This window comes from Dipodomys merriami, unplaced genomic scaffold, assembly GCF_024711535.1.
Source record: "Dipodomys merriami isolate MVZ:Mamm:240054 unplaced genomic scaffold, mDipMer1.0.p SCAF_4, whole genome shotgun sequence".
Taxonomy (NCBI): Eukaryota; Metazoa; Chordata; class Mammalia; order Rodentia; family Heteromyidae; genus Dipodomys; species Dipodomys merriami.
Window position 1 is genome coordinate 92,508,478 of NW_027205603.1, and position 16,679 is coordinate 92,525,156.

At 50.4% G+C, this 16,679-nt stretch overlaps 1 protein-coding gene across 1 annotated transcript in view; it reads right to left on the reverse strand.

Moving 5' to 3' along the window:
- The window catches only part of Kcnk9 (potassium two pore domain channel subfamily K member 9), a 43,393-nt gene extending 27,424 nt beyond the window's left edge, over positions 1 to 15,969 (reverse strand). The window contains exon 1 of the mRNA XM_069991460.1: positions 14,771 to 15,969. Within this exon, the coding sequence (XP_069847561.1) occupies positions 14,771 to 15,062 (292 nt within the window). The 5' untranslated portion in view covers positions 15,063 to 15,969. The remainder of the gene's footprint in view (positions 1 to 14,770) is intronic.
- Between the last annotated feature and the right edge of the window lie 710 nt (positions 15,970 to 16,679).

Consider the following 16,679-nt stretch of genomic DNA (forward strand, 5'->3'; position numbering starts at 1 on the left):
GCCCCTGGCAGTGAACACTGGAGAATGATGAGCACCATCACATACTGGTCACTCCCTGGAAAGTCCATGCCTCTAGCTGTTTTGTCTCTGTAGCCACACTGCAGCCACAGATCACAGATCATCAAAGCTCCTTGCACCAACAGGATACCAGTCATCAAAACTTCACCAAAGGCACACAAGCACTCTATGTGCAATTCAAGACCAAACAGTTCTGATGACAGCAGCTATAGCACTTTTTCATTTCTGTCATTTCTTCTAGGGAGCACTGATAAATATCTGAACCTTTATCCAATCACAATAAAGGTTCAAGTATACAAATCGCCCCACATACCAGACTTTCATACCTATATCAGTGCCTTTTGTTATAAAGCATGTCAGTGTGCTATAAGAAAAAAATTAAGAATAAGTCAAAAACATAAACATTTATATACATGCTATTAAAAGAAAGCAAGTAGGTTAGGGATATTCATCAAGTAGTAGAAAGCCTGCTGTTCAATTGTGACCTCATAAGTTCAAACCTTTGTAAAACAACAACAACAAAAAATAAGTTTAAGAAAGCAGGTACAACAATATTGGGGGGGGGAAGCTTCAGACAATAAAATATCAAACATAATAAAGAAGCTTGTTTTATATAAGCAAGCTTTTTTCCACCCCCAATAAAATTAAGCCTTTATGTGTCTAACTACTTAGCCTCAAACTATACAAAGCAAAAATTACCAGAGTTATAAGAAGAAACTGACAAAACATGAAAATAAAACATGTGCAAGCCAAATTCAACAACTTTTTTTTTTTAACTCACTTAACATGGTCCACTTAGTTTTATGTCAGGAATGCAAAGATGGTTCAATATCCATAAATCAGTAAACATTATACCACACATGAACAAAATAAATGATATAAATCACATGGCATCTTAATTGATGCAGAAAAAAACCTTTAACAAAATTCAGCATTCCTTTTAGAATAAAATCTCTGAAGCAACTAAGAACAGTATTGTACCCATAATTATATATATATATATATATATATATATATATATATATATATATAACAAATCTCTATCAAGCATCATGCTAAATTGGGAAAAAGCAAAATCATTTCTTCTAAGATCAATAATGAGACAAGGTTGGCTACTCTCCCCACTCTTACTCAATGTAGTATTAGAATTCATAGCCAGAAATATAATGCAAGAAAGAGAATTAAAAGACATTTAATTAGAGAAAGAAGTCAAATTACCTCTATGCACAGACTATCCAGCTCTATTTTTTTTTTTTTTTTTTTTTTGTCGGTCGTGGGGCTTGAACTCTGGGCCTGGGCGCTGTCCCTCAGCTCTTCAGCTCAAGGCGAGCGCTCTACCACTTGAGCTACAGCGCCACTTCCGGTTTTCTTGTGGTTTATTGGAGATAGGAGTCTCACGGTCTCTCCTGCCCGGGCTGGCTTTGAACCGCGATCCTCAGATCTCAGCCTCCTGAGTAGCTAGGATTACAGGCGTGAGCCACCAGCGCCCGGCCCAGCTCTATATTTTTAAGACCCTAAAGGGTCAACCAAAAATCTCCTGGATCTAATGAACACTTTTAGCAACATAACAAGACATAAAATCAACATTCAAATATCAGTAGCTTTTCTATATACCAACAATAAAAAAGCTGAGAAAGAAATTAGAACAATCCCATTCAGAATAACCTCAAAAACTTTTTTTAAAGTAGATATTAACTTAAACAAAGTTACAAAACATCTCTACAATGAAAACTATGGGATCTTGAAGAAAGAAATTAAAGAAGACTCAAAAAGATAAAAAGACCTACCATGTTCATGGATTGGCCAAATTAATATCATGAAAATGGCTACACTATTGAAAGCAATCCACAATATACTTCAAACAGATTTAATGCAATATCCATCAAAATATCAATGTCATTTTTCACATAGACAGGACAATCAATCCTGAAATTCATTAGAAAGCACAAGCAGACCCCAAAATAGCCTAAGCAATCCTGAGGTGGGGGGGAATAGCAATGCTGGGAGTATCACAATACTACAAATTACACTACAGACACATAATAACAAAAATAGCATGGAACTGGCACAAAAACAGACATAAGGCCAATGAAACAGGGTAGAAGACCAAGAAATAAAATCACAAAGCTACAGGCATTTAAGTTTTCTAAAAAAGAGAGAAAAAACCCAAACACTGGAGAAAAGGCAGCCCCTTCAAAAAGTATGCTGGAGAAACTATTTTATCTACATGTGAGAGACCAAAACATAAACCTTATCTCTCACCTTGTAAAATATCACCTGCAAATGTACCAAAGGCATAATGCTCTGGACCTACCACAGGAACACATAAGAAAAACCCTGAAGTCATCGGCACAGCCAATTGTTTTCTGATGACGACCCCTAATTGCCCAGACTATAACACCAAGAATTCACAAATAAAAATACATCAAACTTATTATCTGACTGAGGTAACTACAACCTGTCTGTACATCACCTTTACAATAAAACATTTTTAAATTTTAAAAGCTGGAAGTGGTTCTGTGGCTCAAATGGTAGAATTGTTTGCCTTGAGCAAAAGAAGCTGAGGGACAGTGCCCAGGCCCAGACTTCAAGACCCAGGATAGGCAAATAAAATAGTAAAATACTAAAAAGAAATTTAAAATATAAAATAAAAGTACATCAAGTTAAAAAAAAGTGTCTGCACAGGGGCTGGGAAGATGGCTCAGTGGTAGAGCACTTGCCTTGCATGCCTGAGGCCCTGGGTTTGATTCCTTAGCACCACATAAGCAAAAAGAAAAAAGCTGGAGGTGGCGCTGTGGCTCAAGTGGTAGAGCGCTAGCCTTGAGCTAAAGAGCTGAGGGACAGCGCCCAGGCCCAGAGTTCAGGCCCCACGACCGGACCCAAAAAAAAAAAAAAAAAAAAGTGTCTGCACAGCAAAAGAATCAATTACCAGAATCAAAATATAAACCACAGAATAGGACAATATCTGCCAGTGATTCAATGGATAAAGAATTAATAGCCATCTGGGTACCAGTGACTCATACCTGTAATCCTAGCTACTCAGGAGGCTGAGAGCTGAGGACCACCGTTTGAAGCCAGCCCAGGCAGAAAAGTCCCCAAGAGACTGTTATCTCCAATTAACCAACCAAAAACTGGAAGTGGAACTGTGGCTCAAAGTGGTAGAGCACGACCCTTGAGCAGAAGTGTTCAGGGACAGGGCACAGGCCCTGAGTTCAAGCCCCACATTGCCAAAAAGAAGAAGAAGGAGAAGGAGAAGAAGAAGGAGAAGGAGAAGGAGAAGGAGAAGAAGGAGGAAGGAGGGGGAAGAAGGGGGAAGAAGGGGGAAGGAGGAAGAGGAGGAGGAGGAGGAGGAGGAGGAAGAAGAAGGAGGAAGAAGAAGAAGGAGGAAGAAGGAGGAGGAGGAAGAAGGAGAAGGAAGAAGAAGGAGAAGGAAGAAGGAAGAAGAAGAAGGAGGAGGAAGAAGAAGGAGGAAGAAGAAGAAGGAAGAAGGAGGAGGAAGAAGAAGAAAGAAGGAAGAAGAAGAAGAAAGAAGAAGAATTAATATCCAGAAGCTCAAAAAACTAAATAATAAAAGAACAAATAACACAAATAGTAAATGACTAATAAACACATGAAGAAATGTACAACATCCTTAACCACAAAGGAAGTGAAAATCAGAACTACACAGGATTCCATCTCACTCCAGTCAGAATGGCAATCCAGTCACACCATCAAAAACAAGCAATGCTAGCGAAGATTCAGAGATACAGGAATGCTTATACACCACTGGTGGGAATAAAAACTGTTCAAGTCAGGATGGAGGTTCCTCAAAATAATAAAACAGACCTATTTTATGATACCCTATACCATTCTTATCTAGAGTATAGCATCTATCTGGAGTCCAAATTAATATATAAAATAGACACTTACATACCATGTTTATTTCAGCTTTGTCCATAGTGGCCAAAGGACAGAATTAGCCAGGACACTCAACAACCAAGAATGGATGCATTAAATATGATACACATTATATTACCAATCATAAAGAAAAATGGAATTATGTCATTTGAAGATAGAACTGGAGATTGTTGTGTTGCCTGAGATTAGTCAAGCTCCCTCCAAAAGCCAAATATCACATATCTTCACTCATTTGAAGACTCAAGGCTTAAAAGGCATACATATAAACAAATGCACAGAGAGAGAGCATGATTGTAAATGCAACAGTTGGGAGGATGCAGAAGAGAGGAGAAGGAATGATGTAGGATGAATAGTATTGGAATACAATGTGTCTATGTATGAAGAGGCCATAAGGAATCTCACTGAAAGCTTGAACAACGATGGATAGGGGACAGAGATAGTGTGGAAGAGGGTTAATTAAAGATATGCATATGTGAAACATACATGCAAACATTATACAATTAATATATGCTAAATATTAATTGTACAATTTATACTTACATGCAAATATACAATTTATATATGCTAAATATTATATATTTATATTTACATATATTAGCATATACAAAACAATATAATACATAATAATATCAATATGTTATATAAGTAATATTTAGCATATATTAATTGTGTATTGGTATAATAAAATAATTGCATGTTTGTATGATAAAATATTTATGTATAAATATTTAGCATATATTAATTGTATAATATTTATATTTTTGTGTGATAAAATGATATTTATATAAATATTTAGCATATATTAATTATATACTATTGTACATTTGTATGATAAAATAATATTTATATTATATAATATTTAGCATACATTAATTGTATAATATTTGCATGTGTATTTAACCATCAATTTCCAAATCTTGTATGTATTTTAATTATATAGTACTTGTTCAATTACTATTTAGTATGTGTACAATTTAGTGTTTGAATAATTAATGTATGCTGAAAATGAAAAAAATGAAAGTCATAATGTTATAGTTATGTGAATATTTTACAGCACTTGAACAATTAATACATGTTAAAAATGAAAAAGTGACAGCAAAGTCATTTTTCTGTCAAGAATAAATGAGGGTGAGTGTGGTTAAAGTTTCTTTATATGATGTTTAGAAGCAGAATATGAAGCTGTCAAAACTTTTATGAAGGGGAGAAGTAGAGGGGGTAATTTTGATCAATTGCAAGAAATGTATCAAGAAACTGACAAAACACAATTGAAAACACTGAATGAGACCCTAATAAATCTTCCTCAGCTAAAGACATAATAACATTATAAACCAAGGAGCCCAAGTAGAGCTAAGTGAATGAGGAACCCTAATGTGTGACCCTGGGGATGACGGTTCATGGACAAAGGACCTCCTCCAGTTAAAACACACAAATATAAAACGTGATGACAATTTACAACCTTGTAAGATGGGGCTGATGGCCTTTAGCCACTAGTTTCCAAACCTTGAATGGCCTGAACAAGTCTGAGTTAGTAGTTTTGTGTGGAACTTTAAATGCAGCAAAGAGATAAATATTATTTTCAAATAACTGTGGGACTTTAGCTACAAAGTGCAAGAAGTCATAAAATATGCAAATTTTATATTTTTGTGTGATAAAATGATATTTATATAAATATTTAGCATATATTAATTATATAATATTGTACATTTGTATGATAAAATAATATTCATATTATATAATATTTAGCATACATTAATTGTATAATATTTGCATGTGTATTTAACCATCAATTTCCAAATCTTGTATGTATTTTAATTATATAGTACTTGTTCAATTGCTATTTAGTATGTGTACAATTTAGTGTTTGAATAATTAATGTATGCTGAAAATGAAAAAATGAAAGTCATAATGTTATATTTATGTGAATATTTTACAGTGTTTGAAATGTGCTCCCATCTATGTTAGCTGTTCTAGGTGTATGGAAGACAGTGATGCACCTCCCAAAAACCTCATTGGATACTTACTGTTGACAGTTGGGAAATCATCATGACAGGACAGTGGCAGATAGTCGGACTGCAAGTCTCATGTTTCTGGTGAATACATCAGTGTGTGTGTGTGTGTGTGTGTGTGTGTGTGTGTGTGTGTGTGTGTGTGTGTGTGTGACTTGAAATACACACTTCCAATTTACTATAGGAAAAAAGAAAAACTCACTTGCAAATGTCTTACAAGTAAAATTAATCATAATAGACCAATGAGATGCAGCCAAAGTAACACATTGAGGAAAACACATAGCCTTTAATATATTTGCATATTTTTAATGGGAGTAAAAAAAAAAAAAACCCTGATGACTGCCAACACATAAAGCTAGGGGTAAAAATTAAAACATTAAGAATGCAAAATAAATATAACATGACTCTCACAAAAGATAAAAACATGTTGGTAACTAATTCCACATATTTCCAAACCACGTAAGAACCAAGAAAGCGTATGGGAACTAGCTCCTCTTTGTCAGCATTCTCTGCCATCACTTCCCATTTTCCCTGCTTTGCTGGCCAATGCATACTAACTCCCACTTCTTTGGAGTTTGGGACCCTCTGACCTAAACACTGTTCCCAGTGGATACCAGACAAATCTCCTCAGTGCCAGAGTTTTTTAGTTGGAACATGCATCCCAACATGTCCTTATCTCTAGAAAAGGCATCTACTCTCTGTACCTCTCAGCCACAAGGACCCCAGGTGCTGCCCAGGCTTCCTGCACTCTCTCCTGGGCCCTTAGGACATCTCTTGTTCCCGGGTATCTTTCCTGAACTCAATCTGCACACACCATGTAGGGCCCCGTATGTGGACAGCTGACCAGGACCCTGAGATGAGGGATACAGCCACACCCTCCCCAGGGGGGCTCATGACCGCAGACACCCACAGCCACCTTCTGGCCAGGGTGTGGTGACAGCCTTGGTACCTAGTGAGCACACCGCGCCAGCCTGGGCGGGGCACAGCAGGGTTAGGGTCCCGGGCTATGCACGATCATACACATGATACAGAGGGCTAGGGCAGGCGAGCTGGAACTCAGGCTGAAGACCTGAGTGTGACCAAAGAGAATGGTGTTCAATGGACTGGGTGCAGGGGAATGGCGGCCACAGGGGGCCACCATGGTGACAGATTCGTCATTAGGGTCCCAGGAAGCCATCTTCTCCTGGGAAAATGGAGTTGGGAAGTCTGGCCTCTCTGAATGACATCTGTGCTGCCCCCGGTCCCACAACCTGCTGCCCCCCCCCTCAGCCTCCCTCCTCCAAAGGCTGCGTCCATCTTCGCGGGGGCGCAACAAGATCACAGAGGCCTGGGCTGTCCTCTCACCCTGCTGGTCTGTGCAGGAGCACAGCAAGGCTCTAAGAAGCCGCGACATCTAGATCCATCACCCACAAGAGCAGAGAGAGGACGGAGACCTGCCCCACCCGCAAGAGGCCTGCTCGATGTCCATCCCTCGTGCCATACCAACGCAGTTTGTGCGTGCCACCCCTCCCCAGCCACAGCCCGCCCTTATCCAGCCCCACCCCACCCCAACGCCGTGTCTCCTACCAGGTCTGACGAGGAGGAGGTCCACTCCATTGTGTAGATGCACCTGCTGCTCCTTGCCAGCTCTGTCATCCCTCCGGACTTGGCTTACACCAAGACCCCAGACTGGGGCCAGCCAGCATCAACAGGGCAAATGTGGGGCCCAGTGGCTGGCATCTGGCCTCCATGCCGTGGCAAGCCAGGCGGGCACACTCACAGATGCTCTTGAATGGTCTCTTCTGCCCCACTGTGAATTTCTCCATACCTCCTGCTCTCAGTCCATGCACCTGCTCGTGCTGTGTGCCTGGGTTTCAATTCCAGGGCTTGGGTTCTGGTCCCTACCCAGCCAATACAGAGGGATATTTTTGTAGACACTCAAGGGAAGATCTTGAGAGAACAATCATCTGAACCCTGCCTCTGTCAGGGCAGGCATGGTGGGGGGAAGGTGGGGGTGTGGTTCCAAATTCATAGGTTCCAGAACCCTCTTCCCTGAAACACTCAGGTGTGACCCTGGCCCTTGTGGGAGGCCCAGCATGAAGGGTACCACAGGGGGCAGGGAGGAGGCAAATTCACCCAGTAGAGTAGGGAAGTGAGTGAGGAATGAATGAAAGTACAAGCAGAGACACTGGATGAAAGGAGCGGGTGGAGGCGAGGAGGCCGGGAGGCCGGTGCTTGGAGGGGCAGGTCACTGAAGACTAGCTAATACCATGTGGAGAAGTACAAGTGAGGTGTGCAGGAGACAGCGGCTGATGGCTGAGGAGGAAGGAACCACAGAAACATGGAGGGCTGGATGGAGCACAGGTGATGGCAGCGTGGCTGATGCCTGAAGACAGAGAGACACAAAGGAGGAGGGGGTGAGGCGCAGGTGTGTGGTGGAGGGCTGACTGATACGAAGGCAGATGCCGAAACGAATGGCAGGTGCACAGGGCACTGTGTCAAGGCCGAGGAGAAAGTGAAAGGCAGGTGCACCGAAGGCACAGCGGTTGGTTGGCGGGGCTGAGACGCCCCGGCACAGGAGGTGGGTGGCCAGAGCACCGAGGGGAGCGGCCAGAGCACCGAGGGGAGCGGCCAGAGCAGCGAGGGGAGCGGCCAGAGCAGCGAGGGGAGCGATACGCTGGCAGGAAGGGAAGGGAAGCCAGGACGCAGAGGCCGAGACGTGGTGAGCTGCCTCAAAGAAAAAGAAGTGAAATGCTAGCGGAGAAAGGTGAGGGTCAGGTGAAGAGGCCCAGCATGCGCTGGCAGGGGGGAGGGAAAGAACACAGTGGAGCCCGGACACTGCGGTGGAGAAGGGAGAAGGGAGGAAATGAAGGGTTAGTAAAGACTGATCTGAAACCAGGCCGCCCATTGGGTGAAAGAGTGGGCCTGAGTGAGGTGGGAAAGGGTGGAGCTAATGACAGGTGAATGGAGGGATGGAGGGGTGAGGGCGTGGTGTAGGAGGGGGGTGTTAGGTGAATGGAGGGATGGAGGATAAGGCGGTGGTGGAGGGGTGAATGCTGGGTGAATGGAGGGATGGGAGATGGGTGGTGGGTTGGGAATGAATGCTAGTGAATGGTGGCAGATGGAGACTGCGGGGAGGGTGATTCAGGGTGTCTGTGTAAGGAGAAGAAAGATGAGGGGCAGGGGGAGCCCCCTCCTGTAAGATGGCAGGTGAGGAGCGAAAGGGCAGGAGGCAGGGCGGAGTGACACGGGGCCCGTGGGAGTGGGTGGCGGGCAAGCTTTGAGTGGTTCAGGGGCTGCCAGTCCCCAGAGGGTGAGTGACACACGGTGGGCGGGGCTGCCTGGGGGTGAGGGGGGCTGGGGGGGCGGATGACCGTCCTGGATGCAGGCAGAAAGGGATGACCTCTGTGACTCGTGTGCCTCCTGCTCCTCTCTGCCCCGGCTGGCTCTCTTTCCTGAGCCGGGAAAGAGCAGGTGAAGGCAGAGCATGGCACACATCAGCACCGGGCTGTGTATCTCCGTACACCTAAGGAAAGGTATCTGACACAGCCCCCCACCCCCCACGCCAGAAAGGCCCCCACGTCTCTGCCTCCTCTATGCCACCCGCAAGCAGGCCATCTGCCGGGGCAGGACTGGGCCAGGGTAGGAGGGTCTGGGAAGATGGCTGTCCACAGCCATCTGCAGCATTCCTGTGCCCCGAAGCCTCCTCCCTGAGTGCCAATGGGAGCCCCCATCCTCCAGGCCTGCCCACGGTGCCCTGCATGGCAGGGCCCTTCCTTGGGAATGGCTGTGTGGGTTTCCTGAGCACCGGTGGGCACTCCACAGGCCCAGCCTGCTGCCCCAGCCCGCAGTGAGGAGATCCTAATTGCCCCGCACTGTGCGGTCTCTGCCTCAGTTTCCTCACGTGAGGCAGCCTCACGAACAAAGTGTGTGGGAGAGGGAGAGAGTGAGCATGTGTATCTCAGTATGTGTGTGTCCGTGTGTCTGTGTGTGTCTGTGTCTGTGTGTGCATTTGTGTCTGACTGTGTGTGCATGTGTCTGAGTATGTGTCTGTGTGTGCATTTGTGTCTTAGTGTGTGTATGTGTGTCTGTGAATTTGTGTTTGAGTGTGTGTCTCTGTGTGAGTGTGTATCTGAGTGTGTGTCTGTGTGTGCCTTTGTGTCTGAGTATGTAGATGTGTGTCTGTGTGTGTGTCTGTGCATGTGTGTCTGCGTGTGTGTGCATGTGTGTCTGCGCATGTGTGTATGTGTGTATGTGTATGCGTGTGTGTCTGTGCATGTGTGTCTATGCATGTGTGTGTGTGTCCGTCCTCTGGCACCATTCCAGCAGCTCCGCAGCAAACCTTATGAGATGCCCACTCTGTGCCAGAACTGAAGGTGCAGAATAAATGTGACCAACAAAGTTGGCTTTGAGAGAGAAATGCAGGGGCACACACTAGGCTGTGCATGTGTGTCTGTGTGTGAGTATCTGAATGTGTGTGCAGGTGTGTCTGAGTGTGTGCGCATTTGTGTCTGAGAGTGCGTGCATGTGTGTCTGTATACATTTGTGTGTCTGAGTATGTCTCTGCAAGTGTGTGTCTGTGTGTGTGTATGTGTGCATGTGTGTGTGTGTGTCTGTGTATACATCTGTGTGTCTGAGTGTGTGTGTGCATGTGTGTGTCTGTGTCTGTGTCCATCCTCTGGCACCATTCCAGCGGCTCTGCAGCAAACCATTATGAGATGGCCACTCTGTGCCGGGCCTGCAGGTGCAGAATGAATGTGACCAACGAAGCTGGCATTGAGAGAGAAGTGCAGGGGCACACACAAGGGCTGTGTGTGTGTCTGAGTGTCTGTGTGTGCATTTGTGTCTGAGAGTGTGTGCATGTGTGTCTGTGTGTATATTTGTGTGTCTAAGTGTATCTCTGTGTGAGTGTGTGTGTGTGTGTGTCTGTGTGTGTCTGTGTGTCTGTGTGTCTGTGTCTGTGTCTGTCCTCCGGCACCATTCTAGCAACTCGGCAGCAAACCGTTATGAGATGGCCACGCTGTGCCAGACCTGAAGGTGCAGAATGAATGTGACCAACGAAGTTGGCATTGAGAGAGAAGTACAGGGGCACACACAGGGACTGTGCATGTGTGTGCGTGTGTGTGTGTGTGTGTGTGTTTGTGCTAAGCCAAGTGTCATAGGGTAAACTAAGGCAGTCACTGGGCTTAGGTATCTTAGCTGCCTTTCACTCTAGGTGTAATCATTTGAGTGCTGCCCCCTCTCCCCCCCGCAACGCCAAGCCTTATCTTGCGGCCATCTAGCTGTCCCCAGAGCCTTGGCAGCAGGCTGCACAGGTAAGGCACATGTGAACTGTGCCTCACACATGACTCTGGGGAGAGCTGGAACGCATTGAACACGCTGCTGGTCTGCGAGGTCCGTTCTCAGTGTCTATGGCTGGAAACAGAAGGGGTCCCCGTGCTCTGATGTATGTAAAGCAGGTGTGGTGGGCCCAGGCCCGCTCAGAGCGAGCGCCAGCCCCGTAAGCCAGTCACTCAGCTCCTGGACCCCTGGAGCCTGAGGAGCGCAGCCGCTGCAGTGTCTGTGTGCTTTGCTTCTTCCCCTTCTAAACCTTGGCCAAGGAAGAAAACCCCCATCTTCCCTTCTCTTCCCCCACCCACCCCCGCAAACCATTTCTCCTAAATTGTCCTCCACAGCTCTGCAGACAAAATCTAGTTTCTTCCTTTCCGATGATCCGAGGTAGCGGTATGGGCTCCAGCAATGTCGCGGCGGGAGGAGAGGATGGGGTTCAATCTTAGTCTTAAGCCCCTACTGTGGAGAGGAGATGAGGGGGCACCAGAAGCGCCTACTCAACACCCACCTCAGCCCCACGCAGAACAACCTCACACAGAACGCGCCCCACACTTCCAGACCCTGCCCAGCACGGCCAACTCCATCAACAGGTTTGGGGAGAGGGGTTCAAGTGCCCCCCTGAGTCAGGCAAATCAGGTTAGGGTGAAAATAGAGTCCTCCCATGCAGAGGCCTCGGGCTTCACCAGCACTAATTTTCAAACTAAATAATCAAATCTCTTTGGAAGAGCTACAAGTGGCCTGGCCATGCACCCATGGAAGACTCGGAGCGCAAAGCAGATGAATGACGTAACCACCTGTGCCCCAGGAGAGCTGGCTGTGCCGTTGGGCTTCCTGGTTATCAGGACACTGGCCATGCCCAGGGCACCCAAGAGAGGGGGAAAGACACCTGGGCAATATCCTTCCAAGCCTTTCTCCAAGGCTCGGCCACAGATTCAACCCAAAGTGGTAAATGTATATGTTTTGAAAATCCATTTCACAGAGTGATTAATAACTCCTGTGAGAAGCAACGATCCTTAGCAGACACCCAGCGCTAGGGACTCCTGTTGCAGCTTTGGAGTCTGGTGCAAAGTTGCCGCATGTAATAGGAATCACTGAAGGGTGGATTAAACATAACGGTGCCCCATTGACCTGAGTCGTTAATGTCACTGTCCATGGAAGACAGCGTCCTGGAGGGTACGGCTTGGGGCTGGTTTTTGTCCTAGGTCTAAGAGCACCTTCATTTGCATTTCTATTTTAAAAATAACAAACAGAATTAACTGGAAAGGTGCTTGGTTTCTTAGACATTTAAGCACTTTGACTGAATACCTTCTTAGGCCAAAGAACATGAGGCTGGATTAAGTAGTCATCCAAGAAATGCACAGTGCCTCACCGCTGTGGGTGTGTGGATCCCACCAGCACCCCCGAGTGCATCTGAATATATGTACGTGTGAGTCTATGTGAGTCTGTACACATGTGCACCTTGTGTGTGCACATGTGGATATGTATGGGAGTACGTGTGTGAGTGTGGGTGCACATCTGTGCATGTGAATGTGTGCCTTGTGTGTGCATGTGTGCATAGGAGTGTGTGAATGTGTGTGCTTGTGTGTGCACATGTGTATACACGTGTGGGGATGTGCATGTGTGTGCATGTGTGCATGCGAGAGGGTGTGTGTGCTGTGGATGTATGCATGTGTCCATGTGCATGTGTGTGGGTGCATTTTCTGACCTTTCTTTTCAGAAAATCAGTGGAAAATTTCCTAAAGGAAATGAGAAACCCGGCATTTTTTTTTCCAGCGGCCCCTGCACTGGGGTGAGGAGGTAGGGAGCAGACGTGGTGCTTCGCTACACTCTCTGCTAATTTAACCATGAGACCAGAACCACCTCGTTAAGGACTTCATCCATCGCAATCGTTTGTTTTTTAGGAGAAATCTGGAACATGTCTGGGTTCGCTTTTAGCTAGATGTGTCCCTCAAGCCTTGGGAGCCACCAGCCAGTCCTTATGCTGGCTGACTCCAGAACAGCCTGCTGACCAATCTCACCTGTCTGGGATCTCGATCCGAAACCATGAGGGCTTTTCTCCCCTTCCTCCCTCTCCCCCTCCCTGGGGATGGAGCTTGAGGGTCCTCAGCTCTTCAGAGAACAACCCTGGCCCCGGGCCTCCAGCCCCCAACAAGCAAGTAACCTGCACAGCTGCAGACCAGCAACGCAGTTTGAGGACAGAAATGGCAGCAATGACCAACCGGTCCTGTCTGAGGCTGGCACGCAGCGGGGAGGGGTGGACTGGGCTGTGTGGCCATGCGGGGCAGGGTGGACAGGGCCAGCTTGGCAAAGCTGGCTCTGGATATGACAGAAGGAAGTGGGTTGCATGAAACACATACATCAATGAATTAAACATCTCAAACATGATGACTCTTAAAAAGTCTTTTCAAGGAAGAAGGAAAGACAGGCCACCCCGGGCTGCGCTTCCTGTTGCATATGACATGGAGCGATCCTTAGCTTTTCAGACAAAGAATAGTATCAAAGGCAAACTAGAGAAGGTCCAGAGAGGTAAAACCAGAGGGGCAGAAGTGGGAAAGGAGGATCATCTGCTCAGGGCACAGGGGCAACATGGACTGCAGAGACCCAGTACGGATGGGGCGGAGGCGCCGCACTGGTGAGGCAGTGTGCCAACCACAGAGCCACCACCTGCCAGCCCTGCGGTCCTCTCCACCATAACCATTGGCCCCAAAGGACCTGCTCAAATCCCCACAGGTCCCCTGCAGAGTGTCTGCAGTGTCTCCCACCACCCCCCAGCCTCAGTGGGCCGCCATCCAAGGGACCCACCAGAGACCTTGCTCTGTGGACAGCGCCCTGGGTGCAGAATTTGGGGGGGGGTTCCCATGTTGTTCCAACTGGACCTTGTCCCCAGAGGGAGCTTACTGTCCCCATTTTGGGGTGATATTCAGACCAAGTGGGCGACAGGTGTTCCTCTGGGTGCCCAGAGCAATTCCCCTGAGGCTATCTCCAACCCAAGCTCCCTCCGAGGAGCAAACCCTCCCTCCTAGGGACCTGATGCTCCAAGAACTCTAAGAAAAGGGGAGGGGGGTATGGGTGGTGAAAACCGGGCTCAGAGAAGACTAAAGGGACCCCAGGCCATAGAGATCAGTACTCCCTGCCCCACCCCCGACAGCCTAGGAACAATCTCCTGCCACCCCAAGTGTCGGGACACCTTAGGTGCCAGGCTAGCTCTCTCCAATTTTTCCCCAGAGGTAGTCAGTGCAAGCCCTGGCGGCCGGCGTGCGGGCGGGTGGGTATCTGCAAGGCCAAAGTGGCGCCTCTGCCCCGCGCCCGCCCGCCCGGGGTTCCTGTGCGCCGGCCACCCCGGGGTGAGACACTGGGGAGGAGCAGGATCTTCTCCTCCCACCTCCCCTCCGCCCGCCGTAGAGAATGGGGCCTGAGACCGGGAAGGGGGGGATAGCCCCACCAAAAAGTTGTGTTTTCTCGGCCCCCCCCCCGAACTTCTCCCGGGACGCGCGGGGCGCGCGCAGGCGGCTCCCCGGGGCTCCCCCGCGGCGGCTTACCTATGGTGGTGATGACGGTGATGGCGAAGTAGAAGGAGCCGGCGAATTTCCACTGGACGCCGGCGCGGTGAGGCTCGGACTGCAGGATGACCAGCTCGAGCTGGCGGTAGTCATCGGTGCTGATGTTGTACTTGCCCCGGATGCGGACTTCCTCCGCCTTGAGCTTCTCCTCCTCGCGCATCTCGTGGTCGGACTCGAGGGCGTCGAACACGGCGGCGCCCACCAGCAGGTAGGTGAAGGTGCAGGCGATGAGCGACAGGGTCCGCACGTTCTGCCGCTTCATGGCGGCCATGAAGGAGCCGGCGAGCGGGACGTGGCCCACCGCCTGGCAGCCGCGCCGGTCCCACTGCAGCACCCGGCGGACGGCGTTGCGCCCGTGCTTGCTGGCGAGTTTCAGGCCGTGGCAGCAGCAGCAGCAGTAGCACCAGCCCGGGAACCTGATGTGGCCCCCGAATCCCGGGCAGTGGCCTTCCCCGTGCCCCTCGCACTCGCCCTCGCCCTCGCCCTCACCCTCGCCCGCGCTCTCGCCCGCGCCTTCGCCTCCGCCTTCGCCTTCTTCGCCCTCGCCTTGAACTTGGAGCTCGTCGCCGTCGCTCTCGCCTGGTCCTTCGCCCCGGGCGCGGGCGCGGGCGCGGCGCGGGGAGGGCTGGCGGACCACGGGCGGCTCGGGCTCGGGCGCCGCGGACGCGGACGCCGCGGGCAGGCACTGGAGGCTGCCCGAGCGCTGCGGTCGGGCGTCGTGGTGCACGGACACCGACACGGTCACGGTGCGCCAAGCCTGGCTCTGGCAGCTCCGCTCGGTGACCGGGACCAGGCAGGGGGGCTCTTCATCGTCGTCGTCGTCGTCGTCGTCGCCCTCGCCCTCGCCCTCGCTGTGCGCGGGCTGCGCTTCGCCCGGCACCCCGCCCCTCTCATCCCTCTCCTCCTCGGGCTCAGCCTCGCGGACCTCGGGAGCCGGGGTGGGCAGCCCGGGAAGGGGCTCCGCTTCCCGCGGCGGCCGCCCCTCGGCGGGGGACGCGCTCCCGGGCCCCTCCAGCGTGGCGTCGGCCCCGAGGGGTGGGCGCCTCCCCGGTGCTCGCCGCCCCCTCGGGCCGGGGGACAGGGCAGGAAAGGAAAAAAGTTTGAGAAGTGGGGCGCCTCCGCCGCCCGCGGGGCCCCCCCGGCCGGGCCGGCCGCGAGCGCCGCAGCCCCGATGCCCTACGGTCCGAACGCGCCCCTACGGTCCGAACGCGCCCCGGCCCACCTGGGCACGCGGGGGCACCCCGCGGGGTGCCCGCCGCGCGGTCGGCCGCTCGCTCCGCGAAGTTTGCTCCGCTCAGCCTCCGAGGCTCGGGAACGGGGCGCAGCGGCGAGGCTGCGGGGCCCGCGGCGCGGCGGGCGCGGCTCCCTCGGGGGCGGAGAGGCAGGTGCGCGGCCGGCCGGCCGGCGGCTCCGGGGGCGGCGGGCGCGGCGGCGGCGGCGGCGGGCGCGGGGCCGCGGGCCTGGAGGAGCTGCGGGGCCCGGGCGGAGGCGGACGCGGGCGCATGAGCCGCCCGCCGACTCCGGACCCTCTGGCGTCCAGGCGTCCGCGAGGCGGCTCGGCTCCGCTCTGCCCCGGGCGCTGCGTGCGTGCGCGCCGGAGGGAGCCCGAGTGGATGTGTTCGTACGTGTGTGCGCGCCTGTGTGTGTTTGCGCTTGACAGCCCCGCTCGGGCGGGAGGGCCGAGGGGGGCGGGGGCCAGGCTACTTGGAGGCTCAGCCTCCCTCCCTCCCTCCCTCCTCCTCCTCCTCCTCTCCCTCCCTCCCGCTTCTCTCCCGCCTCCCTCCCCCCCCCCTCGCAGCCTCCCGGGCGCGCCACCTCCCGCCTGGTCCCCAGCCAGCTGGCGACGCGGCCGGGGGAGGCAGCTCCTGCTGCAGACCAAGTGCGGTGC